We start from the raw sequence: 27,775 nt of genomic DNA, 5'->3' as shown, positions 1-27,775 counted from the left end.
ACAAGGGATAGGTGTGAGTGATAGGAGGCAAGAGCATAGAGACGGGGGAGAGGGCTTGTTCGCGGGAATGCATATAGACACTGAAGGAGACCTGACCAGCATTTTGATCCAGGCCTCCTGTTCAGTTAAACAAGGAGGCTGGGAAACTAAGGTGGCGGGCGTGCCGTGACGGCCTACGCAAGCAAGCCAAAATCTAAGCTTATGGGGTAAATGTCTCAAGGTTATGAAATCAAGACACTAAGAACAGCCAATCACAAACAGCCAACGAGGCTTTAAGCTATAGCCAATCTATAATGTCCTGACTCTGGTTCTGCCTCTTCCCTGCCTACAAAAGCCTCACCCCTAGCACCTGGTGGTGGAACATTCCCAACTTCTTCCAGTTTGGCACTGCCTGATTTGAATCAATTTTTGCTGAAATAAACTCTTAAAATTTTTAATATGGTTCACTTATCTTTTCACAGTTCTGATGTCAGAAGAAGAAACCAATGGAGACCCCTTCCTCCCTCCCAGGATGGTGCCCAGGAGCAGCAAGCAAGGAGACCACGATCCATACCTCCTGAGCCCCTTCAGCTCACTGCTCTCCGGCTGCCTCTGGAGCTGCTGGGAAGTCCCTCTTCCATCCTGGCTCCACAGTGTTTGTGTTGTGAGCTTTCAGACTTAACCTAAGTATTTCTTTTTCCAGGTTGGGTCTTCGACTGGCTAGAGTAGATGTGGGTCTGGGGTCAGACAGAGCGGACTGAGAAACCGAACTGGATCCGCAGTGGGACTAGGCCAGACTCAAACTGAACTGGGTTACTGTGAGACCTCAGGTGAATAAAATTTTGTTTTAAGACTAAATAAGCAGCCCTACCCAAGTAGCTAGGTTGGTTAGAGCATTTTCCCCATACACCAAGATCGAAGGATCAATTTCCAAAGTTGTGGGTTCAATCCCAAGTCAGGATATGTACAAGACTCAACAAATGAATGCATAAATAAGTGGAACAACAAATCTATGTTTTTCTCTCTCTCTCAAGTCAATAAATAAAATTTTTAAAAAGACTAAATAATCAGGTTAAACTTCCCAAAGATAATCTTAAGTTACAGTGGCCACAGTGGAGAACTTTTAACCTAGACAAGCTTATACATTTACAAGATGCTCTGCGGGGGGGGGGGGGGGGGGGGGGGGTGTCTTAGCCAAGTACTCAGCATCAAGAGGAGAGGGGAAATTATTTTTCCTCCTCTATAGTTTCTGGTGACGAGGATGGCAGCTTCTGGGTCACCCCACTTGCCCCAGAGCCTGCCGACAGAATCCTGGGAACACTAGGAGAAGCTGGAATTGTTTCTTCACATAAAATACCTGATAGTACATAAAATAATGGTGAGTCTTGCAATCAGTGGGAACTTAGAGTTGATGAAATATCTCTTCTTCATCATGGCTGAGTACCAAGTAAACCTTGATAGGAGTCTGAGGTAACACACGGTAATGTACTAATGGCTCACACAGAAACTCATCTTCATGACCTCCAGGCCCTCAAACCTTTGGAGTGACTAGACACACACGTCCAATGCTGAAATCCACCTAAAGGAACAGTCTGCAAGGCATATTATGTGCCCAGCCACCTACATGGAGAATTGTAGGTTGCCTTGCACCCCTCAAGCCTAGAAAGCTTCTAGAAAACAGGCTCGGGGTCATCAATCAAGTTTGCTTACTTAATGGAAGTAATGATGGGTAGAAGAACACATGCACTCCCCATGGGCTAGCCTAGAAGGACATCATCAGCTTCTACAAGTGAATTCCCAATCTCACTAATCAGACAAATCAGTCCTATTCCTGTGCTGAGGGGGGAGTATAGGACAGAGGAAGACAGTATAACTGAAAATGTTACTCTAATGCTGTTCCTTCTTGAGAAGTGGGGCACAAGTCTTGTATTAATTTCCCAGGGGTACTATAAAAACAACCACTAACTTAGTGGCTTAAAACAACAGAGGGTGGGGGGAAACCTAGAAATTTATTCTCTCACAGTTCTAGAGGCCAAAAGTCCAAAATCAAGGTGAGTAGCATTAGTACCCTTTGGAGGCTCTGAGGTGGAATCCATTCCTTCCCTCCCCGCTATCTGTGATGGGTGCTGGCAATGCGTGGCATTCCTTGGCTTATAATTGCATAACTGGTGTCTGCCTCCATCTCCATATGAATTCCCCCTCTATCTCTGTGCCAAATCTCCCTCCCCTTTCTCTTAGGAGAATATTAGTCATTGGATTTAGGGCCCATCCTAAATCCAGGATAATTTCATCTCAAGATTCTTAACTTAATTACATTTGCAAAGACTCTATTTCCAAATAAGGTCACATTCACAGGTAATTGGGGTTAAGACTTGGGCAGATCTTCTGGGAGAACACTAAGCAACCTCATGAAACGTGAGAACAAGGATTCTCCCTTTACCTCTCTTTTATTCCAGGAACGGTGCCAGGCACCAGAAATCTCTACATGAGTAAATCAGTGCCGTCCCTGTCTCCACTCTTACAGCCCATTCTTCACCTTCCCTACTGCCGAAGCCTCTCAGGAGTGGTCTCCTAATGGTTCTCCCAGCCTCAAGTCTAAATCGTGTCTGATTTGGGGAAAAAACCACAAACCCTATCATAAGCAAAACAGGCAAGGTTGTGCTTGCAATAACACACAGCCACTGTCTCATAGTGTCTTCCGTAAAAAATAGCTGAGGCTCTCGTCTATGTCATTCTCACTCAAGGACCAAGGCTCATGCTTCCATAATGGCTAAGCCAGGACAAGGGTCAATGACAAATTTCTTAAAGTTTCTGCCCAGAATTGGCACATGTCACTTCTACTCATTAGCCATGGTCAGAGTGATTTATGTGGTCCTGCCTAACTTCAAATGCAGGGAAGCACAATTCTAATACAGGCGTAGGAGTGGGAAGAACTGGAAATACTCTGTGAATAGCTCTCATAACTACCACAATCATTCTGTTTAAATGTCTTCGATATATCTCACCTGCCGATTGAAGGTTACACTCCTTAGCATGGCATTCCAGGCTCAGTATAGAAGCCCCAATCCTAATTCTCAGTTCCATTTCTCCCTCCTTCACTGCCACATGTGCTCCCGCTACACTAAACGTGCCTGCTCAAGGGTCCTTGCCACGCCGTACTCTCACTGGCCTCCGGGTATTTGTTCACGCTGTTCCCTGTACCTGGAACAGCCTTTGTCCTTATTCATTCTCCAAGCTTTTGTCTTAAATGTCACCTCCTCTTTGAAGCCATCTCCCGAGGTAAAGTTAATCCCTCCCTCTGTGATCTTATTTCATTTTTATATACCTCATTCCTTCATTGATTTATTTACTTCAAGAAGCAAATCCTGTGCCAAGCTCTATGCTGCGGTAGAGAAAAGAGCATAGCCCAAGTCCCCAAGAGCTTACTGTGCACTGGGGGACACAGAAGGAACAGGCAAGTAACACATGCAGAACTACACACGCCACTGTGGGAGACGTATGAGGTGCTCTGGGAGTCCCTGGCACGGGGACAATTTCCCGGAGGATATGACAGAGAAACTCAGGGCAGGGGTGGGGGAGAGGCACGCACCAGCCAAGAAAAGCAGCGGGGAAGAGAAATATCCGGGTAGAGAGAAAAGCATGTGTGAAGCCCAGAGATGAGAGAACATGTGGTGAGTTTGGAGAACTGAAAATACGTCCTTAAGAAACAAAGGGGAAATACGTGTCACACATCGTAAAGCGAGCGGAGGGCTGAAACCTCGTTCTCGAATTGGAGAACGAGTCTGGATGTCCTACTTTCATAACTCATCAGGGTAGCTGGCTCCTTCATTCGGCCTCCTTGACCTATCAGTTTCTGAGAGGATTCTCCTCTTTGTTGCCCAATGCTACCTCCTAACATTGCATGTCTTCCCTTTTTCCAAAGCATTGTTTTCTTAACATTCTATTCGTTTTCTATTGATAATATTCTATCAATATGCAATATTAGTATTGTTATATCAACTTTTGGGGTTAGTATATAATTTTCTCTCCTTTTCATGTCATTTTTAAATCATTCCACATTATTTTATTTAAGGTGTATCTACCTACGAAGAGCGTATAGGTGTGTTTTTTTAATTGAGGTATAACTGATATATAAGATTATATTAGTTTCATGTGTACAACATAATGACTTGAAATATCTACTGCACAACAATTGCAATAAGTTTAATCAACATCTGTCATCAAACATAGTTATGAAATTTTTTTGTTATGAGAATTTTTAAGATCTACTCTTATCTATTTATTTCTTACTCCAGAGATTTTTGTATCCAATATTAGAAAAGTGAGTGACCTGCATCTAATTATTGTAATTATCAATATATTTGAATCGATTTCTACCATATTTGGGTTTTTTTGTTGTTGTCATTGTTATTCATTCTTCCTGTTTTTCTTCTTTTTCTCTCTTTCATTAAATAGGTAGATTCTTCAACTTCTTCCTTTTCACCTTCCAGTTTGGAAGTTATGCATTTTGATTATTGTTAGCATACATTCTTACATTTATAATATATTGGCAAAGTCAAAGTTAGTCTGTATCTCTTTACTGATAAAGACAAGGACCTTACAGTAAATTCTTTTTTTTTTAATTTTAAATTTTTATTGTTATTCAGTTACAGTTGTATGCCTTTTCTCTCCATCCCTCCGCCCCACCCCAGCTGAACCCACCTCCCTCCCCCCAGTAAATTCTTTTGACTAATAACTTTCAGTTTTTATGGAGTATTGCACTTCCAGTTTGTTTTCAAGCACATACGAATATTGTTATGTTTGTTATTTTAAGTAAAGTACTTTTTAAAAATTGAGTTCTATGTTTTAGTGCATCCTTTGTTCATCAATTCTTTTTATACCTCATAGCTTCATGCTGCAGCCACCTTTCTTCTTTCTCCAGTATAGTCCCCGAAGCTGTTTAGAGTATACCCTCAGGTCTTTGCCTCTGGGTCCCTTGTTTGTGATCCAGCATTTACAGGATCCCTTTGGGCGTCCATCCACAGTCCTCATCTTTGAAGAGGCAAGGAATCCGGGAGTAGAAGACGAAACATCCATCTGGACGTGCAGTTCTTGTCCTCTTCTGGACCATGTTCCAGAGATCCCGGACGCTGGGATCTGCTGCCCAGTGTGATAGGGGCTGGGTCGCAGTATATGTTTCTGGTCCTCATGGAACTTTAGCTCCTGCTCTTTGAACTAGCCCCTCCCTAGTTTCCAACATGTATAAATTTTCCTTTGTTCATTTTTAGCTCAAATCTGGGTGTGTTAATATGAAAAACACATTATCTAATAATTCTACATTTTGAGTAGAAGGGTTGTTGGGGGAGAGGGGGAGCCAGATTGTGTATATACTGAATCAACTGCCTGAACCTTAATTTTACATACAAATTAAATGTAAAATTTATGTGAAATAAAATTTGTTGAATCACATTGTTTAATTTGAAAATAAAATTAAATTACTATACATTAAGTAATCCTCTTATTGTGGCCTGAATCATACCTTGGGCTAGCTATGATGAACTCCATGACCTAGGGCAAATTACTCTCTCACCCTGAGCTACAGTTTCTCTTTTTAACAAGGTTAGGGTGGGCCTGCACACAGCAGCTTCCCTCCAAAAGGTATGGCATGGAAAGAGGGGAGAAAAGAGAACACCTTCACAGGTGAGAAACCCGACAAACACACCTCTAGCAGGTGATCAAGGTCATTACATCAAAGGTGATGCTATGTTAATAGTACGTACTCTTGATAGCATGTGATGGGAATGAGACTTACCTCCATGGCCTCCTTCTCCAAGCCCAGTCCAATCATGAGAAAATATCACATAGGCTCCAGTGAAGGGCATTCTACAAAATACCTGACCAATGTAACTCAAAACTGTCAAAGTTATAAGAAAAAAAAAGGAAAGTCTGAGATGAGACACTGCTACAGCTTAGAGGAGCCTGAGGAAACTAATACATAACTAATAAATGTACATAGTATCCTAGAGGGGTTCTAGAATAGGTAAAGGACACTAGGTAAAGACTAAGATAACCTGAATAAAACATAAACATTATTTAACATATAAATAGTAGTTCATTAATTGTAGCAAAAGTACCAATTAATGTAAGATGGTAATAATAGGTGTGGGGTATGTGGGAACTTTCTTCACTATTTTCACAATTTTTCTATAAATTTTAAACTATTCTAAAATCAAAAGTTCATTTTAAAAGATTTTTTTAAACAAAATAAAGGTAAAGCCGTGGCGTTGGTGGTATAGTGGTTAGCATAGCTGCCTTCCAAAATAAAGGAAAAGATTGGATGAGATGCTATCTAGGAGACTACTTAGCCTCAACATTCTGACATCTAAATACAACATAACAAATCTCCAAGGTTAGCAAGAGTGGAAAGAAAATCTGAGATAGGAAATTGGATCATGCACCTTCAACAACAGCTTTGTATTCATAATCATCATGTTATTATTTCATATGTATCCATCTGTACCCTGCCTACCCAGCATCACATTTCTAGTTGTATCTATGTTGATACTTAGGCAATATTAATTCAGTTTAACTGATAGTAGCCCAATGTGAGTACAGTATAATGTATTTATGTGGTCCCTCAGTGATGAAGGTTGTTTCCAAGTTTTCACCCATATAGACACAGAAACGAATATCCCCACACATGTTTTCTTGCACACAAGAGCAAGAAATTCATAGCAATACATCCAGTTAGGGTCGCTTATATACAAAGATATTAGATACTGCCAATTTGATCTCCAAAGCATTTGTACCTGTTTACTTTCCAGCCAATAATGTATCCAAAAATTTCATTTTTTCTACATATTCATGCGCTGTTGAAATGTTATCTCACTTTTTAATTACATTTCCCCTAAATACTCACATAGTTAGACCTGCCTCTCAGGTTTCCCATTCCATGACCTGACTATGATTAACATTTCCCATTTTTCCCTCGGTGTGCTTTTGTCTTCCTTCATGATTTGGAGATCTTTATCTATTTTTGATACTAATTCTTTGTCAGTTATACTTGTTACCAATATCCAGGTTTGTTTATGGTATCTTTTGTCAGAATTAATTAAATGTAACCTAGTAGAAATTTTGGGGGGCTTTTAAATACTTTTTAATGTATTTAAGACATACTCTTAATTAAAATGTCACAATCATGTTCTACATTTTCTCTAAAAGTTTTATAGTTTTACTTCTCACACTTAAATATTTAATTCATATGAAGTTTATTCTTCTTAATGGTATGAAATAGGGATCTAACTGCATTTTTTCCACAAGGAAAGCCAATTATTCTTTATTTATTGAATAGTTTATCCTCCCCCCATTGTAATTCCCATTGACTGTAATACCGCCTTTGTAACAGGCAGTCTATTTCCGGGTGCCACGTTTCTTTCATTCTACTGTTTCGGCCGCTTATTTAAATGCAGGTTTCTGGGTTTTGACCAAAGATTCTAGTTCAATCCATCTAGAATGGGGACCATGAACATGCAATTTAACAATAAACCCCATGGTTCTGATGGAGTTTATGGCCCAAAAGCCACACTTTAAGTCCTGGGCTTTGGGAAACAATAAAGAACGGCAGAGCCCATAATATTCCATAACAGGGATTCCTCCCCCTTTATAACCTGTTCTTTTTCATGTGTTACTTGAAAACTTATCATTCACTATTAACAGCCCATTTCAAGGCAATTTGACTCACACTAGTCTAATCGCAAAGGCTAAACCCTCTCTCTCTCTGCACTTAGAAACTCATACCAAGCCAGTGGATACATCTAAATAGCTAGCTTCCCCATGGTCTTTAATAGTATCTTAACTTCACCCTTGAAGCAGGACTCTACCTGCTACCAACAAAGACTCTCTCCTTGGCTAAACATAAATCAGGCTCCTCTGGGTCCTCTTTCTGACTAGGCCCCTGACCTTGGGCTCTGGCCTTGCCCCATTTAGTCCAGTTTTAGCAAGAATCCTATCGGGTTCGTTAGTTTAGGGAAATATCACTCATCTTTGATATCTGATCAAATCACTCTTCCTCAATCTCAGAATTTTATCACCCTGGTTCTGCTATCAGCAAAAATCCTGGCAAGCAGAATCCCTCCACCCCTGATGCTTCCTCCTAGTAATTTGCCATCTACCTGCCCCTACCTTGCTCCTTGGCTATAAATCTCCATTTGTCCTTGTACTCCGAGTTGAGCTTAATCTGTCCCTCCTACTACAAAACTCCATTGTAATAGCCCCTTTCAATAAAGCCTGCCTTGCCGTCTTTAACAAGTGTCCTGAGTATTTCTTTCTTTAACACCACACAAACCAGTATAACAGTCTCTATGTAGCCCTCATCAAGATAATTTTGGTAACAGGATCAGAGCAAAAATCTGCATTTAAAATGTGAGGTTTTGACACTTGGGAGGATTGAACTTCAAACTTTCAATTGTATCGTTACAAACCAAATTCCATGTTTCAGAGAAGCCTACTTGTCTCTAACATAAAATTCATGTCACCACATGGTGTATGAAGGAGAAACAGGACAGACGCAGGATTTGCGAATTTAGACTCTACATCGACATTGTGAAGAATCTTTTGTTAATAAGCAGCACAATGCATATTTCTATACACATTTCAAAAATGATGAAATGTAAAAAATATGATAAAGATTTTTAGTGTTAAGACTTTAAATTTAAGGTCATGGTGTTGAAAACTAAGTTAAAGGTCAGTAGTGCAGAAGACTAAGTTCAGGGTCAAGGCCATAGTGATACGGACTTTAAATTCAAGGTCGTAGTGATGATATCCGTATAACAAACTGGTTATCTTTAGGCTTTGTATTAGTTATTTGTCTTCTATAAGCAGATAAAATAAAGGACTAAATAAAATTTTAAAAAATGTTATTTCAATCAGATATGTAGCAGCAATATAGGGATTAAGTTTATAAGTTAGAAGTTGACTATTCCAAATATCTAATAGTTATACTTTTAATACAATTATTTTAGATATTAAATTAAAAATCATAACTGAAATCAACAAATTAACTAACTGTAAGGAATTAGAAACAAGAGCCAGAAAATATAGAGTTGGGGGGTAAGTAGTTTTACAGTTTTGAGGACACAAAATACAAAGTTTATTCTTTTATTATTATTTATTAATTATTGTATGACTTTCCTTATGAACAACTATAAACTTACTTTCCCCCCACCATGTAGAGATCGTCAATGTAATAAGCTCTCTCCCCCTTCAACACAGAGAAAAATGTGTTTGTAATTGGTTTTCTTCCTCTCGATAAAACTGTGCAGGAAGTCCCTAATCCTTGTGATTCCTAATCTTGTTTATGTATCATTTATCCACTTGGATCCTTACGTAGCCTGGCTGGCATATGTTTTCAATATAAAGCTGCAACAAAGGAAAGCTATAATTACCAAATCTCTTCCTTTCAGCTATTAAAAAAGGTGATTTACAGAAATGCAAGACACTGCAAACAAAGAGGATTTTCCAGTGCTCACAGAGCACAGCTTCCTGGAAGATGTTGGGATAAATACACTTCCTTGTGGCCAAGACCCTGGGTCTGGAATCCAAATGGATTATATGCTCCAGAGCCAGGTAGGGTTACTTACCTAGTTTCAGTGTTCAGGAGCAAAGTCAGTTTTATCTAGAGCCTCCCTGCGGATGATCAGGAGGGACTCCATTCAAACACGAGTACTCATGTCTTATAGATGGCACTGACTCCATTACCCAGTGAATGCTTATCCAGTCTGTGGACTTTCCAGGTTTTTAACTGCCTCTGTGACAGATGGCATCAGCCCCATATGTAGGTGGAGTATGCAGAAGGGCAAAATTGCTTTAAAAACAACCAAGTCAGATAAACAAAACTTCTAGCAACATACTACTTTTAACATTATAGACACTGTAGACAGATATTAAAATAGCATTGTTACCTAAGAGGGAATTTGTTTCAGATGTGAGGACCAACCCGATCTCGAGTTAGTTTAGCAAGAGCTAAGAGTCCTGAGTGTGAACACAGAATATGTGAGCAGCGATGGGGAGTGAAGGCGCGAGGTCCGTGAATGTGGTCTTTCCTGGTGTAATAAGGCTGCAGCAGTGGACCCTGAGCAGGAAGGAGGGGGTGGAGGCGTAACTAGGAAGTAATGGGGTGCAGAAACAAGGGAAAGTTGGTTGTCAAAGACACTCATTGTCCAAGTCCTCTAACTCAGACTCAGCTTGTCATATAAATCAGCTTTGAGCCATTTCACTGCATGTGAACATTTTTCCTATTCGATAAGAAAGAGTGAAAATGTGGGTGGTTGAAGTACCGAGAGATCCTTAGAAATGAGTCTTTACTCTGTGTTAGTTTATGGTAAAAGGGATTGGAAGAGACGAACTGTTAGCTGAACTGAGGTTTTCCCTCACAAGAATGAGGAACAGAAGACTGCACACACCAGCTGCAGAACGGGGAGCAGCCACATGTTTTCATTTCAGAGTTGTCTTTCCACATTTCATAGCTCCAGCACACACAGCTGGTTTACCGAGGGCATGCATGCAAACCTCAGGGGGATGCTCGAGCCAGTTCCCTAAGCCAGTATCGTCTGGCCTGAGGTCCCATTTTCTAGACACAAACAACTGAGTGTGGGAAGTGTGTTAAAAGTAGGGCAAGGGCTTTCACTGGGTATTCTCAGTGGTTCCCAAATCTGGCATTATCTCCGAAGTTTGTTTTTCAAATGCATATTTCCAAATCCTTAGCCCTTGAAAAATTACTAAATTAGAATTCACAGATGTCTGGAACGCTGATTTTTTTTTTTTTTTTTTTTTTAGACAAACTACCCAGGTATTGTCGCTGACAAGCCTTGTCTGGGCACCATGGCTATTCTAATTTACAAAAGCAATGTAACTTTACAAAAGTAACTTTGTAACTTTACAAAAGTATTAGTAGTCCCATTTTATAGATGAGAAAGCTGAGGATCCGCAGTAGAAAACCAAAGTAACACCACTTGTAAAGAGCCTTAGCTGGCATCAAACTAAGGTTGGTGGCCAAAGCTTCTATCACACAAACCTACAGCAGCAGACTGTACAAGGCACTTACCTCACTGCCTCGAATCCTCTGACTATTCCCATGGACGTTTGAGAAGCATGGGACAGGTTTTGGATGGTCTTGCCTCCTTCAGAACTCCTCCTCTCCACATGGGAGCTCCCTGCCTCCTGAGATCTGCAAATCCTACATTCTCCCTCATCAGAAACCTGTCTGACCTGAGCCTTCCTCCCTCAAGAACTGGGTGTTTCTGATCAATATAAGTTGATGGGACAAAGTAAACTTGCCAGGGGCTCCCAGACAGTGCAGCGCCCTCTTTCCTGGCAAAGATCAATTTTATTATCCCCCAAGTCCATCCAACCACCTCCCACCTCTGCCATGAAGTTTGTGTATTGAAAAGCTTTTGCTTCTGAAGTAAACTGCTTGTATGGGATAAATTATCCTACCTTTAAAAAAAATCTGCAATTACCAATCAGTGCTTTGATAAATGTGAAGTAACTAAGGTGGATACAGTTCTTTCCAAAAGCTAAGAAGCCTGTGTCTTTGTTAGTCTGCACAGCCCAATTGTGGCTCTATGGACATTTTCCTTTAAACTCCTTAAAATAATAAAAAGAACTTGCAGAAAATGAAGGATGGCTGGGATTTCATTGTAGCAATAACTGTAACTAATGGAATCAGACTGGCAGTGAGATTTCAGACACAATGGAGAGAGGACTTCACTATGGGCTCTAAACCTTTGCCCCAGTAAGAGGCACATACTGTCCTGTGTCTCAGACCTGCCCTGCATTGAGTCACAAAGAACTCTGGGGAAAACAGTGTAGAATGGAGCCACTGGGGTTTAAAAAACCCAACATTCAGATTTGTTCAGATGTGTTGTCTATTTAAGGAAGAGGGAAAGAAATAACGGGCTCATCACTGTGGGGTTCTCACACTTTATTGTTCCTAAGAAACACTTAGGGAGCTTGTTATAAACTGATATTGCCAGCTTCAACCCCCCGAGATTCCAATTCTCCAGTCTGAGCTGTGGCTTGGGATTCTGTTCCACTTCTTCACACATTCATTGGTTGATTCTTGTATGTGTCCTGACTGGGGATCAAAACCACAACCTTGGCATATCAGGACACCTTAACCTACTGAGCTACCTGGCCAGGGCAAGCTCGGGATACAGCATTTTCAACAAGCACATTGGGTGATTCAAATTGCAAGGTTTCTCCTTAACCTTCTATTTTAAAAAATTCTCAAACCTTAGGAGAGTTCCAAGAACAGTGCAAGGAATACCAGGTATACCCTTCGCTGAGATCAAGTCAGCAAACTTTTTCAGTAAAGGACCATGTAGTGAATATTGTGGGCTTTGCAGGCAGGCCATACAGCCTCTGGGCAACTACTCAAATCTACCGCTGCAATATGGAAGTCGGTCAGCATGTGAGCAAATGAGTGTACCTGTCTCCCCATGTGACTATTGATGGACGGAGTTTTCACATCATAAATTACTCTTCTTTTGACCTTTTCCAACATGTTGTAGTTAAAGATGTAAAAACTATTCGTAGCTCAAAATTGGTACGAAGAGTCGGGGGACAGGTCTGGCCTGTATGTATGGGTAAGTTTGGGAACCCCCAGGCTTTTCTCAGAATGGACTTTAAATTAGTGATCGCTTTACATATCCGGACTAGTCACATAGTCCATCTTAGGAAATTTTAAAAAGCAAATCTATGAACTTATTCTCTCACCTCTTTGTCGTATTTGCACATATAACATTTCACTGCTTGCTATGGCTGATATTTTTGGATGCCTTGTGGGGCATAGTTCCTCACGTATAAGTCATAGTTTGGTCATTCTCTAATTTTATCACAAGAAAAAGTGTGAACGCCCTTTCCCAAAACCTCGGGGCCTAATTAGCATCCTTTTTTCAGCTTCTCTCTCATACTGAAGATAAATTAGGGTATAAAAAAAAACCTCCACACCTTCTCAAGGACTCCAGTGATCCAGCAAGATAGGAACAACATTTTGTCATTTGTGAACAAGCGACTGGGGAAGCCTTTCCTTAATTTTTTCCTCCTCGATCTTATGTTGAAAATTTGGTTCAGTCCAGAGTGTCCGCTCGCATTTCGAACAGACTGAACTATGACCAAGCAAGACTAACAGTAATAATACAAATCTGTTACCCAATTATTCCCATTCAGTCTTCACCTCTAGGGGAATTTTTCTGTTATTAAACATATCGTAAGCATCTGAAACCCAAAGAGAATTCTGGAGGATAAACTGTACCGCTGCAACATGAAAACAACAAACATTGTCACAATGGAATCTAAATACTTAACTACCAGGACCCATTGGAAAAAAAAAAAGCCCTCAAATGAATTAACTAAGTGCATTCCTGCTTACTGAAAAGCCTTTCAACGGGGCTTATCCAAACATTACCTCATCTCTTAAAGAACGAACACCTAGTTATCTGAAACGTTCAAGCCTCTATCCACCACCTCCTGGCCCACCCCTCCTGAAAGCAAAGTAACCCATTTATTTAATGGCTTGAGGATGTGTTCTCTTCTGATGAAACTAGAGAACAGAGGAGTCATAAATACTTCCCGCACCCTCCCTGTCTAAACATCAGCTTAGCGGCTGCTTTGGAGTCATCCTCGGTGAGACCGTGTGTCTGCCTTTCATCTTCCCACAAGCACTCTCCTCCAGCCTCTGAAGATAACGCGTGGCCAGCCGGTTCAGGTGGACGGGCTGCAGTCCCACAGCAAAGACTCAAAACCCCACTCGCTGGCTTAGGAGAAGGCCCTGTGTTTCTCATCAGCCGGCTGATCTGTGGATGGCCGCATTTCTGGCGCTCAACCAATTCTTATAAATCACCTTTGACTACATTTCCTCAGTAGAAATAAAACATTGCCAGCTCCCAGTTGCCTAAATGTGTATATTACTTTAGATGTCGAATGTAACAATTTGAGGCAATTACAGACTAAAAACTGTATTTAAAAGTTCTATTAAAAGAAAAGGATAGTAAAATGCTTTGTTTAGGACTAGGAGTTCTGTAATATAGGAATTGCAAATAAAAATAATAGATAAATGTGATTTTGTTTTTATCACACAAAAATTACAGACTGAAGCAAAACAGTGGGCCTGTTATACTAGTGCAGCAGTTCCTAAACCTGGCTGCAGGTTAGAGTCACCAGGGAGCTTTTAAAGAATTCCAGTGCCCAGGCTGCACCCCGCACCAATTAAATTTGAATGGAGGGGGTGGGTGTGGGGTGGCGCCCTGGCCACCGTATTTTTTAAAGCTCCCAAGTGATTTCAATGTGTAGCCAAAGTTGAGTATCTCTGCACTAGAGAATAATCCCTATGCTTCTGAAGCTTAGTCTTAGAAAATCTGCTTAGTGGACAGTATTCCCTTTCTCATTTCTGCTGGTAACTTCCTTAAGGCTGGAATATGGAATTTAAAAATGATGGATTGATTGATTGCTAGATAGATAGTGAGACACATATATAAAAAATACATGCACACATATTTTTATTTATTTAACTTAGGACTTGATACTTAGCATATAAATCAGAAAAACTGAGTGCCTTAGAACTGTATTACATATTCTCTCCAAATCTTTTAAAGAGCCAAACTCTAAAAACACACATAAAAATATTTAAGTCATAAAAAACACACACACATTCAAACTAATCACCTTCAGGAACCATGATCCAATAATATATTTAACAGGTAAGATCTCATTCATCAATATACAAAACAAACAAACAACAACAACAAAAAACCCCTAAACTTTGATTAAGACTTGTGCCCTTAGGAAGAGCACTTACAGTTAGAAAGGTTTATCTGTGGCACTTTGAGGTAGCATATTTTGTAAAGTAACATAAGTCACAGAGCTGCTCTGCAGTTTCTCCTGGACACAAGAGACAGGCCATCAGCCATCGCTCTTGGTAGACGAAAGTAATTTTTGTCCTTACTCATTGCCAAAGTCAGCCTGAACACACTTCCTACCATCTCACTGTGGCCATTCCTCCACTACACTCCATGCATTGTGGGTTTAGGGAAAGGTAAAGGCATTTCGATGCTTCTTTACTCTTGGTGTGGTTGTGTCCCAGGCCAGGAGCCAATCTCCTTTTGCCACATGAAACCCTCACTGGCGGGAGGTGCACGCACCCAGTGGAAGGGAAATAGGCCGTCACGGCACCTTTTTAAATCGGCTCTAACAAGTTCATTAAGAGTGCCTGACTCCTCTAAGGCTATGAAGACATTCATTTTTGAATGTTCCCTCTATGACAGGACCCTTAAAAAGCTCTCCTTTTTTTCTCCCCCTGAGTGCAATATTTTGGGGTATCATTAAGCTTTCTGCAGTTTTCTTGGCAGGATGGTGAGCAGAAAAGCTTTTAAAAAATCTATACACAAAAATGACGACAAAAACCTGGATGCAGGAGCAACTCTAAGAACAGACTTCCTTTGTGCAAGTTGAAATGACGAGTTTACTGGTCAGGAAAACGGCCTGCTTCTTTTAAAAAAGAAAAAAAAAAGGTTAAATATGCAGCTCAGCTCTGCATTTTAAACACAAATATACAGTCAAAACAGGTTAAGGATTAAAGCTGCAAAAATGGTCCCAACAACTTCAGACCTTGGTGTAGGTCACATTTTTGCCCAATGGTCACAGACCAAAGGGATGTCTGATCCCTAAAAGCCCTTTTGTCCCAATGTACTTCCTGTTGGAAAGCTGAATGCTTAGAAGGAATCGACATACAAATGCATAAAAATAGCACATGTCCAGGCAAAAAAGGGCATGAGCTGGGCCTGAGTTGCCAATTAAAACTATCATTCAGTATCATATAAAATCTTCAAAGGCTGCCCAGAACCAGGGCCCAAGGCATCGCTGAACATGCCAGCCACCCAAGCCAACTGCCGACCCAAAGTCCACGACACACTGAGCATTAGACTTCAAGTATCCAAGGTGCTACAAAGAGCCGGTCCTCTCAGGGACTCAGGCTGACTCTCAGAAGCCCCCACCCCACCTGACACATGACATCCCATAATACAAGAGGTGAAGCACTGCTTACGGTCTCTACAAAACACTGGGGTGGAAGGTGAGGAATAAGAGAAATACCAGCCTAGAAAATACAAATAAATTCCTTAACATTTTGTACAACTAGAAGGTGCATGAGCTGGTATTCAAGCAATCACTTTAAACTCTTTCTTTTCTCCCCTTTCTGTGTCAAACAGGAAAATGGTTCCATTGGGTTAACAGTGTCATTTTAAAATGCCATAAATTAAATAAGTTAGTTCACATTTTTCCCCCAGCACTTAAGTTACAGTTAGTCTCTAATGTGCTTTTGAAATTTGCTTTAACAGCTCCAGGTCTCTCCTGTGGACAGCGCCCGCTCTGTGACAACCGTATTCCTCCTGCTGCAAAGGTATGAACTGTTCCAGCAGCCCAAGGCCCTGTCCAGCAGGACTGGTAAACAGCTTAGTCCATGATGGTTTAGAGTTTCCACTGAACCCCAAAAATATGGTACTCCCTAAAAAAAAAAAAGAAAAGAAAAGAAAAATTCAATTTGTACATCTCCTAGTTTTAGGCAAGATAATGTCAGAGGCAGGCAAAACAAAGTTGGCCATAGAACAAAACACAAAAAAATGCTTTACGTCCGCAAATAAATGCTTACCACCCACCTTATGTCCTAAATAGCAAACCACATCCCAACACACTTCCTCTAACACAGAGTCCTTATTTAGAAAGGAGTTTCATGATACTCACTCTAGCAAAACAAGCACACGAAAACAGGCCAGTAGCTATATTCCACCATAAAAAATAAGCGCAGGTGGCTGGCATCATAAGAACTTCATAGAAGAATACAAATACAAACCTTTGTTATAAAGATGAGCTGGTTTGGCTAATCCCAGAGGTACTAATGAATCTGAAATATTCAGCTGCTTTATTTCTCCTCTTGTGCTCAACAGGACAACGGACCTATATGGACAAATTAGAAAAATCAGGGCAAATTTCAATAATTTAGCATGCATTTATTGGGTTCTTTTCTGAAGTATATACAGTAGGGCAGTGATTTTCAACCTTTTTTGTCTCCCGGCACACATCAACAAACCACTAAAATTCTGCAGCACACCCAAAAATGTACTCATATATTTTTTTGCCATTGTAACAAAAATATAGGTATAATTTTGATTCATTCACACTGGAAGATTATTATTGTGTTGGATGTTGTCATTTTTTTTTTAATTTGACAATCTAAAGGAAAAGAGGTCAGTGCCCCTGACTCAATGGTTGGGTACTACAAGTTTTAAAAATTCTCACCCGGGTGCTGCAAACTGAAAATCACTGCTGTAAAGAAGAGGGATACTAGATAAAAGCAGAATTCAAAACAAAACAGAAAGAACCCAGATGCTTCTTTATGTCTGTTATTACAAGATCCCACCTCCTTGCCCCACTTCGAACTTGCATCGCTATTACAAGAGGTCGCTAAATGTAAGAAAAACAAGTTATTTCAGATCAGTTGACGTCGTGGGTGATTGGGACACAGACCTTTCACAGGATAAACCACTGTAACAAGGGAAGCTAGTTTTGTTTTCGTCAGGTGCTCCATTAATCTACTTATTAAACAAATGGATAAACACCAATTCCAAAAAGAAACCAAATAAAGTCTATTCCCCATGGTTTGCTTTAAATTTCCATCTTTATTATGCAGTATATCCACACAAATACTCCGATTTATGTGTGGATTCTCTCTTCTGAGCTCTCCTCTGCCAATTCCACACCAGCTTAATCACTATGACTTCGTGGTTTATTTTAATAGCTGATAAAATAAGCCCCCTGTATTTTAGTGTAATTTGTTTAAAAATTGTATTTTTCTAACCTTCCCACATTTATTCTTCCAGATGAACTTCCGTGTCACATATGAAATACAACAGGAAAGTAACCGACTGGGGCACTAATGGAAATGAGTTAAATTTCTATTTAATGTAGGTAGAGCGACATTTTTACAATATTAACTTTTCCACCTAGAAAAAGAGTCTCTCGCCTTCTATTCAACTCTTCTATATGATTTAGTAAAGCATTTATTTTCTCAATGTGCATCTTGACATCTCTTACTAAGATTCTTAAGTTTTCACGTTGGTGTGGGTTTCTGTTGAAGTCTTTCTAACAGCAGCGGTGACTAAATGCAGAGTCAGACCAGAGGTCTGACCGTAGCCACCCTGCAGGCCTGACCTTCAATGGGTCACAGTGACTCTGGGTCCTATGAGGTCACTTACAGGTCCCCCTACCCACCCGCACCCCACACATGCTCAGTTTCCTTAGAACTCACTGCCAGTTGCCCAATAACTTCCTAACACTTTGTTAAGGTACAACGTACATACAGAATAGTATTCCTAAGTGTACAGCACATTAAACTTCTGCAAACTAAACATACTGTGTAACCAGCACCCCGATGAAGAAACAGCACACTACAAGTAGCTCAGAAGCCTTCCTTGAGTCCCCTTTCTAGAAACAACCTAGGGACATATCGATGAGTTGGTTTGAACTTATAAATCTACAGGGTACCTTGCAGGATTACCACGTTGCCCTAAATATATGATTTATGTACTGGATTTCTTGTAGGTGGAGTAAGGACATGACATTTTAACATTAGGTAAAAAATCTTTAAATCCTTAAAGAAAATAGAGGCCTTGGAAAGGAATTCTATGTAAGTGTCTTAAACCAGATAGAGCTATACGCACACATTGAATATGACACTCAAATAATCCGATGGCTTTATGGGATTTACTGAGATCCGGCTCTGTAATGCGTAAAGAGTGCAAGTCATTGGATCAACTGAGCAGGATTCAAACGCTAGACGGGCCTCTAATCCCCGGGAAGTGTATGTTCTTCTCTTAGTGGCTTCACTAAATGAAGGCTCGTGAGTAAATCAACATCTGGAGCAAAGCCAAGGAAGCAGAAAGGAGTCTGAATTTACTTCCTTGCCTCCAGGCAGGGTCTGACCAACTCTAAATAAATAAATAAATAAATAAATTAAGTAAATGTGTGTCTCTCTCCTGTGCACCTTTCTTCAGAAACCAATGAAGAAAAATTAATCAGACTATGGCTATTAAAAGAGAGACCACACACTTATCCACTTAAGAACCGATTTACTCTTTTCTAGTCACTTCCAAATGGCCACGGTGATGATTCCACATGCCACAGTCACAGTGCGTTGCTGTCTGAGGTCCCATCAGAGGGACAGTTGGCTGCAAAGGTAAAATTCTAACAATTGCTTTAAAATGATATTGAGCCTTCTCTGAGGGAATTGGATGCAATGTATTGATACATAGACTTAATATAAAACATGGAGAGTGATGTTCCAAAATATCGAGCTTTTCTTCTCTTAAGAACCTTCCCACCACCTGCCAACTCTTCTAACATGCAAAGCTCTCGTTATTGACAAGCAGAGGTTTACAATGATAAGCAGTTTACAGGCATCAATCTGAGATGAGAAAGGAATAAAAACTTTCGCAGAGTCCCAAATGCCCACAGGTAGGGGCAGGTAAACAAACCAAAGCTCAGAGCGAACCAGGTGTCACCTTTAATGTGGCTTGTCCCTCTACAGAGCAAGTTCCACCTACCTTGGAGGGACGCCTGTTCTTAAATACTCTTTCAGGAGACTGACATCAGCAAGAGAGAAAAACTTTTTTTCCATCAACCGGAAGGGAACACTGCAGGCATCCACAATGAGGAGGAGGACACCCGCACTCCGGAAGGTAAAGTCGGTGCCGTTGACCTGAGAATACAAAAGTGTCATCACCGTCTCAGTGTCCCCAGGATGACTTGTCTTTCCAGCTTCATCCTTCTGCCTCTAAACCCACACATCAAATTACATCAGGAGTCAGATTCTATGTTGCATTTGCTCTCTCTGCCAATATTTGAAACTGTGCTGTGTCCTCGTAGATGTGGCTTTGATTGGACTTAACTGCCTGGGTAGGATGCTCTGAGCACAAGCTAGCAGCCCACACTCAGCTGAGCAGGGTGACTCTCCCTGCAGGTTCAAGGGCTTCACTCTTAACACACATGCTCTTTCACTGGGGTCAAAGCTTTTCAACTCAGCAATCACGAGACAGCCTCGACACTGCAGCTCGGCTCACTGACGGTCACATTGGTTCAGAAAGCATACAAGTCCCCCACACTGGGACCATCAGAGGAGCCAGACTGCCTCATCTCCTTCCTTTCATATATAGCTGTCCTTTGAAATCAAAGTGGAAAGGCGGTAATTTTGCAGGAATTAAACCACAAGTATATTTTCAGTCATCCTCTTTAAATTAATGGTTTGAGGCCTTTTCAAGAAAAAGGAACTCTAGACATATCCAAATATCATTAATTCCTCAGCCAAAAAGGAAGAATAAAAAGCTTACCAGATTAAAAAATGATTCAACACTGTTTAAAACTTGTAAAATTATAAACTATGCTAAAAGCTAACAAAGGAGAAATACTCTCACCATTACCCCTGCCCTTGCCTGGGGAAATTACATTTAAATTTCATTCCTAATCATCACTAATCTCCCAGGAAGCAAAATGGTCTTTTAGCTGTGTTTAAATTGCTCTAATTCAGAAGATGATTCTGGAAATGCTTGAAGTGCAATTTTATATTTGGAAAGACTGGAAGTGATGCTCTTATTTTCAAAAATCTGAATACTTAAAATTGAAATACATTTGAGAAAAACTAGAAAATAATCTTCCACTCTAAGTGTCCTCTTGAAAAGAACCACCACCCCCAAAACTTACTGCTTAAAGGAAACACAAAACTCCTTGAAAGCAAAATAAAGCAAGGCCATGTCCTAGCAAAGACTCTTCAGGTACTGCATCTCAACAGTACTGGTGGCAAATGACAAAAAAAAGCGTCCTATGACTTTTCTAGGCTCCAGGCACCTTGTGTACAGCAACAGAATTAGGCAGTGTCTTCAGACCCGCGGGCGTAGCCTGTATGACATTTCTGGGGCAAAACATATCTTCTTTACTTATCTAGTGAGCACACAGCACTGGGAATGCAGCCAAGGCCGCTGTTCAGTGACCGATAATGACTAGACATATCGTGGTGATCACGTCCTGAGGTCATGAATGTGGACTCACCCTGCGGCACACCTGAAACCCATCTATTGTATGTCAACTACACTGTAATTGCAATATTTTATCTAGTGACCTAGTAGAGCAGGGAGCACTCAGCGCCTGCTTCCTTTCTACAACTGACTCCCACCAGATCTTGAGAGCTTATGCATCCTACTCCACTGAACTTTATGTCTGTTGATTAATAACCCCCTATTTCTCCCTCCCCCCCGAGTGGGAATACTCTTCATTCAGAGATGTTAAAAAGTCCAATTTATGTTCTGGAGATGGGGGTCAAGCATGGTTGCACAACCATATGAATGTATTTCATACCGCTGAACTCTCTGTATATTTAAATTGGGGAGGACGGTGAATTTTATGTTATGGATATTTTAACACAATAAGTAATTAAGAAAGAAACAAAGGGTAAGATAACTTTTTCCACATTTCCACGGACTTGTGATTGTGTTGCCCATTACTTTAAAAAACAAACAGAGCTCCTGAAGAGACCACGTGAGACTGGGCCCAGGCCCTGTCTGGAAAGAGCTAGATGGCTAGATGTCTGCTCCCCCAAGAGCTCTTTATATGATGGCTCTCTTGGGTCAACCTGGTTCTGAACAGGCCATGTGCCAAGAGCTGGTTACCTCTGGCCAGCTTGCCTCTTAGCTCAAATTCTAACGCTGACACTGAGGCTCAGGCCTACACTTCCAGTAACCCACGCAGGGAAGACAAGCAGGGAAGACAACCAGTACTTTGCATCTTCACCTTCCTGGTCTTAACAAATAGGAGCCAGGCACCCTCAAACTAACAGGCCACAAAAAACCCTTAAAACTCATTTCCCACATTTTCAACAAACACCTTGAAAGCTCCTTCTAAATTTCAAAAATCAAAGTTAAACAGTTTCCTACATTTTGATTGTCTGTGGCAATTACTTTTTAACCAAAGATGCCTTTTCTTTTTTAGAAATGAAACTGGGGTCACCTGTTACATTGTTAATGAATAAAAAGTAATGTGAACAGTTTAACATTTGCCTAAAAGTTATCAATAAATACAATCTACTGAAAAACAAAATGTAATATATTTACTCCAAAACATAAATGTCTAGGAGGTATAAATACCTCTAGTGTATGGCCTGTCTGCAATGACCAAAAACGTGATTACAAACAAGTGATAGTTCCCAGAAATAATCACGTCACCAGGGTGAAACGTAAAAGCGAGAGAAGCTAAGGCAGTATACTCGCCAGAAGGTACTTACGGAGATAACAGATCGGTCTCCACGCTGAGTCTCCGCCTTACTGGGTGCCTGGAATTGCACAGGGAGGTAGCTTGTATGAGGGTCACTGGTAAACACCATCTAAACAGGAAAGAAGTGCCATCATTATGTCAACTGCGTTTTCCTCAAAGAGGGTGCCTCAGCATAAACTCTATCACAACAAACGAGTGGGTTCCCACCCCCCCAACTTTGTATACCTATTTCATGACCTGGAATTCTTGATATAGGTTTAATACGAGAAGGACATGTTCCTCACTTTCTGAAACAATACCAGTTTCAAATAATTGTAATCTTGTCCATAGAATCAATTCTGCAAATGACTAAATGTGTTTTGCATTTACATCTTTGTAAACATTTTGTGCAAATCTTTTTAAGGATCCTTTTCAGACCAATTATTCTGAACTGGGACTCTGTCACTCCAGGACTGAGGAAAGAAGTATAGATGACAAGCTTAAAAACCTTTAGTAGCCGTGTGCATCACCAGGTCTGAACTCCTCTGCGGGACCTGCAAAGCGTCACATAAATCAAGCCACGCCTGATATACAGGCTCCTACTTCCCACTGTCCCATCGCATTCAGCAGGGCAGTTCCCTCATTTTCCCACAAGTGCTTTACCCCCTTTCCTGACACTCTGCCTTTGCAGATGCTGTTTCCTCCCCAAAACGTCCTTCCCCGTTTCCTTCTTCTCTTCCAAATCACTCCCAGTCTCCAAGTCCCACCTCCTTCCTCCTTCCTAAAGGCTCTCTCATCATTTGAAAGCACTCTTAACTCTCACACAAGAGAACCTAAACTCTTTAGGTACTCTTAACACCTAAAGTATATGTCCTAACTGACATTAGCAACTTCATTGCAAGGGCAACTGATCATCAGGATACTAAGTATTCTGAAGCTGGATGTTTCTTTGAAGTCTCAGGTCTGGGGTCAAACATTCATGTGATTTTTCCTACTTACTCCTAGTATACAAGGTCTGTCCGGAAAAAGTCCAGCCATTGGTAATATAACAAGAATGGTTTACACGACATCAGTGTAACCTGGCAGCCAAGAGTGGACAGGAATTCTCATACATGAACCATGATGACTCCACTGTACTAGTCAGTGGGGACAGTAGTCACCGTTGAGTGAGCATGTGTACTGTGTGGCCATTGCATTCAAAATGACTGAGCGAGTAGAGCAACAAATCTGCATCCAATTTTGTGTTAAGCTTGAACATTCCTCCACAGAAAGTATTCAGATGATTCAGAAGGCCACAGCTATGGGCAACTGGTGATTGGCAGCTTTATCACAGCAAAGTGCCCACTCATGCATCACGTGTCATACAGAGTTTTTTGTCCAAACATCACATGGCCCAGGTGACTCAGCCCCCCTACAACCCAGACTTGGCACCCTGGAACTTCTGGCTTTTCCCAAAACTAAACTCACCTGTGAAAGGGAAGAGATTTCAGACCACTGATGAGACTCAGGAAAATACAACAGGGGCAGCTTATGGCAACTGGGAGAACTGTGTGAGGTCCAAAGATGTCTACTTTGAAGGGGACTGAGGTGTCATTGTCCTATGTACAGTGTTTCTTGTGTCTTGTATCTTTTTCAATAAATATCTCTACGTTTCACATTACATGACTGGATACCTTATGGACAGACCTCGTATGTTTTGTTTTTGCTATTCAACCCAAATTCCTCCTCAAATTTCCAAGTAAAAGAGATGTCCCCAGATGCTTCAAATACTTTGCAACTGCACAAAGTCAGTAATCACGGCATTTTTTAAAATGAATTGCAATCAATGCTTCAAGCACAAAGAATAAAGAATGCTAAATATTAATGCATGGGGCCATTTTACAAGATAGGCCAATGATGAATAAATTATTTTTATGTTATAACATTTATTATAATTATCATAAATTAGATAAGTCTTCTCAGTAATAAAGGACTTTCTCAACAAACTCAGCTATAATTTAGGCTGGAGCATACTTTTCCACAAAATCAACTAAAAATGTCACTTTAACTGTCAAAACATTGCATGGGACTGACAAGGACTCATATAAACTTCTTCAGGTACACAGTTTGGGGGGGGGGTTGGTTTTAGTTGAACTGGAGAATGGAGGTGGCACAGGGATACGAGATCGTGGCTGATGGTGAGTTGCAAGCTGATACTCATCACATGTAACAGGAAGCATAAATCCATCTTTCTTTCCCTCTCTATGCCACCAGTGGGCAGAAACAAATGAGGAAAATGAGAAATAAAGAACCTAAACAGTGAAAGAATTTTTGTTTTCTAAAATCACTTACAATGAAAAGATTTAGAGGTTTCCTCCATACTAATAGGCAGTATGTGTTACTGTGGCAATTCTTGCTTTAAAATAAAGTATCCAGCCCAATGAAATTCCAGTGTGGACACATATCAGAACCCCCTACAGGCCTTATTAAAGCACAGACTGCTGGCCACTCCCCACCCCCCGAATTTCTGGTTTAGTAAGACTGGTATTGGGTCCAAGAATTATCAAGCAATGCTGTCACTGCTGGTTAGGGGACCACACTTTGAGAACCATTTCCCTTAACCCATATTTGTTTATACAAAGAGTAAGTATTAGGATAGTAATAAATCTATATTTCTTTCGCACTTGGAACTGATCTGACTTCCTTTGGAACCCCATGCCTGATTTTAAGTCATATTTTGGATTTATTTTCATTGCCACGCTTTTTTAAGAACCAAAAGAAGTTCATCTACTTAAAAATATGTCAGGAGAAGCATTTCACGTCTAACCAGAGTCAGTTTGTACTTTTAATTACAGGTAAATGTAATAGCAGATGCTTCAAAATTAAGAGTGGCTCTCCACCTTCAAAAAAGAAAACAATTTCCAGGAGCTGCATTTTCAGGAGAGAAATTTCACACTGCCCATAAAACAAAGCATCTTTCTACGTCACTGACATGTAAACGCAGAAGCAAGACCCTGACAGAACCACATCTGAGAAAGAAAGGATGACCACAAACAAATGCACAGTCACCCAGGGTAAACTGATGCATCACAGAGGGAAGGTGTTTTTATTATAATTTGGACAAGTTTGCTTCTTATGAGTATTACATTCTAGAATGGGCCAACATTCAGGAGAAACCATGCAATATTTATAAACTGGCAACACAGCTGTTTCCAAAAGAAATAAAATGCACCTACTACAAAGAACCTTTTGACTTCTTCTCAGGGCCACAGCCCACGTTCCATCCCTGTTTACCTGACGGGTCCCGCAGCCCTGACAGGGCTTCGTGAGCATGGCTGGCATCCGCTTGACTGCCGAGGGCTTTCTGTAATACTGGGGATACGCCTTGGCCATGCAGTTACTGGTGTCTTTTGAGTCTGTTGTTGCCTGGACCTTGACTCTTTCACATCCCTGAGTTGAACAGTAACTGTGACCATCCCGGTGGCCTTGGGCTTTGAGATACAAAAACAGCAACCTGCACAAAACAGAAAGCAACCCACTGGGTGTTAGACTGACTCGCAAAAACTTACACACACAAAAGAAATTCCTCAGATTAACTTATGGCTGAAAGGATATTCCTCTAGTAAGCTAAATTTTCCCTATAATAAATAAATTACAAAGCTAATACAATTGTTTCTCTTTCCTTTCTATCCTCCTACACTCCTAAGTCAAATTCAATACTCCTGTAGAAAATACAGTGGTGACCTAATCTGGCTGTTACAGAAGATAACAAAGCTGATTTCTGGTTTGTATTAATTCAACAGGTGATTTGAAAGGATGGAATATGGCTTGGCTCAAGAATTCCTTAGAACACTTTATACTTGTGTTGAGTTTAGAATTTGGTCCACTAGCATGGTTTATTCTTTCTTTCTTTGTTTCTCTCTTTTTTCTGGTCTATAAATCACTTTAGTTTAAAGCACAAAATTCAAATAAAAACAGAAACTGTGATTCATTTGGCTTAGACTAAGAAATAGTTTGAAATCAATTCCTGTGGTGTTTACTAAGCTCAGATGGGCCTGAGGTCCTTCTGTCTGTATTTTGGCCAAAATCAAATGAAATGAGCAACCCCACGGACTCCGAATGATCCTCCTACTGCCAAGATGAATGGAGAAGTAACTTCCAGGCAGCAGTCCAACACGCCTCGGCTAACCTAGTCCTCCTAAAGCAAAGGAAGTCAAGGTTGATCAGATGTGATGGATTACTGAAGATCAAGAACTCACATTTTAATATGAGGTCAATGAACAATGCAAAGTAGCAACTATGAGGTAAAACTCAGCCATTGTCCCAACATCCAGTAATTTTAACATATATATATAAGGAATGACACACACCTGATTAGCATGGGCCTTCTGATGTATAATTAAAGTCATCAAAATGAATAGAATTAAAAAGAATTATAATGCCAAAGGATGAGGGATTCCAGGAATACCCGGATGATAACACATTTCCCATCTTTTTACACATTTAATATCATTAATTTGTGATCACCAGACTGTCCTTACAAATTTGGTTGTTCTATTTGTTTTTGTGAAAAATCAACTGAGAGCATGGACGGTCTGCCATGTATAGATTAAAAGTCCAAGTACGTTAAGTCTAATCACAAACTGAAAATCAAAGACAACTATGATAAAAAAAGACTTAAGCTACTCACACTGGCTGCTGGAGAGACCCTGGAGGGCAAATAAGTTGCATCTTATTCAAAGCCTAACAAGGAACTTGACTGAATCTCCAACCTTGTTCCCCCGATCAAACTTGCCACCCTCACCCAATCTGAACATCTGTCTTCCCCCAGACATGCCATGCCACGTTCTTCCAGGCCTCCATGCGTTTATCCACATTGTTCTTGGGACAATTCACCCATTTCTTCTCCCATCTCCTCCTACTCATTCCTCAAGAGTTCACCCCAGTGTCACTCTCTTAGTTACCTTAGACCGAACTTCTGGGCTATGTCAAAAGGTACACTAAATATCCCACAATAGGACTTTTGGCATTTAAACTTTTCACTCTCCAATTACCTACTTTAAATGCCCACATCCTTCAATGGTCTATGAATTTGCAGAAGAAATGCAACTCATTTACATTAGTATCTTTACAATGGTACCTAGGCAACATCGTGTAGGTGGAATATCAGCTTAAGGAATGGCTAAGGAGCATGCTAGTTGCTGCAAGAGTATGGAGATTGGAGATTGAGCCTACCATCACCCAAAGGCTGAGAGACTGTAACTGGATAAGAGCAGACAAAGCCAACAGGACCCCAGGTGAACAGGATTAGAATTAAAAAGTGGAAAGATGCAGCCTAGAGAAAGTTGAAAGCAAACATGCCATGGTTATACAGTGATTTTGTTTTAAAACTCAAGGTCAACTTGAGAGATAGCTTTAAAGGGAAAAAAAGCTTTCACTGAAATATAAATTATATCATATGCAAATAATCATCTAAAAGAGTTGTTATGGA

General features: G+C 40.6%; 1 protein-coding gene across 4 annotated transcripts in view; it reads right to left on the bottom strand.

Annotated features, from left to right (window-relative positions):
- Nucleotides 1–14,496: 14,496 nt before the first annotated feature.
- Nucleotides 14,497–27,775, bottom strand: part of CEMIP2 (cell migration inducing hyaluronidase 2) — a 73,112-nt gene continuing 59,833 nt past the window's right edge. For all 4 annotated transcript variants that reach the window (XM_045191331.2, XM_024555444.4, XM_024555451.4 and 1 more), the window contains 5 exons: nt 25,579–25,798; nt 22,337–22,435; nt 19,611–19,765; nt 16,862–16,965; nt 14,497–16,516 (listed from right to left, as the gene is read on the bottom strand). In XM_045191331.2, the coding sequence (XP_045047266.2) occupies nt 16,320–16,516; nt 16,862–16,965; nt 19,611–19,765; nt 22,337–22,435; nt 25,579–25,798 (775 nt within the window). In that variant the 3' untranslated portion in view covers nt 14,497–16,319. The remainder of the gene's footprint in view (nt 16,517–16,861; nt 16,966–19,610; nt 19,766–22,336; nt 22,436–25,578; nt 25,799–27,775) is intronic.

The sequence above is a fragment of the Desmodus rotundus genome, chromosome 1 (genome assembly GCF_022682495.2).
Source record: "Desmodus rotundus isolate HL8 chromosome 1, HLdesRot8A.1, whole genome shotgun sequence".
NCBI lineage: Eukaryota > Metazoa > Chordata > Mammalia > Chiroptera > Phyllostomidae > Desmodus > Desmodus rotundus.
Note: the sequence above shows the minus strand (reverse complement) of the source record. Positions and strands in the feature narration are given on the sequence as shown.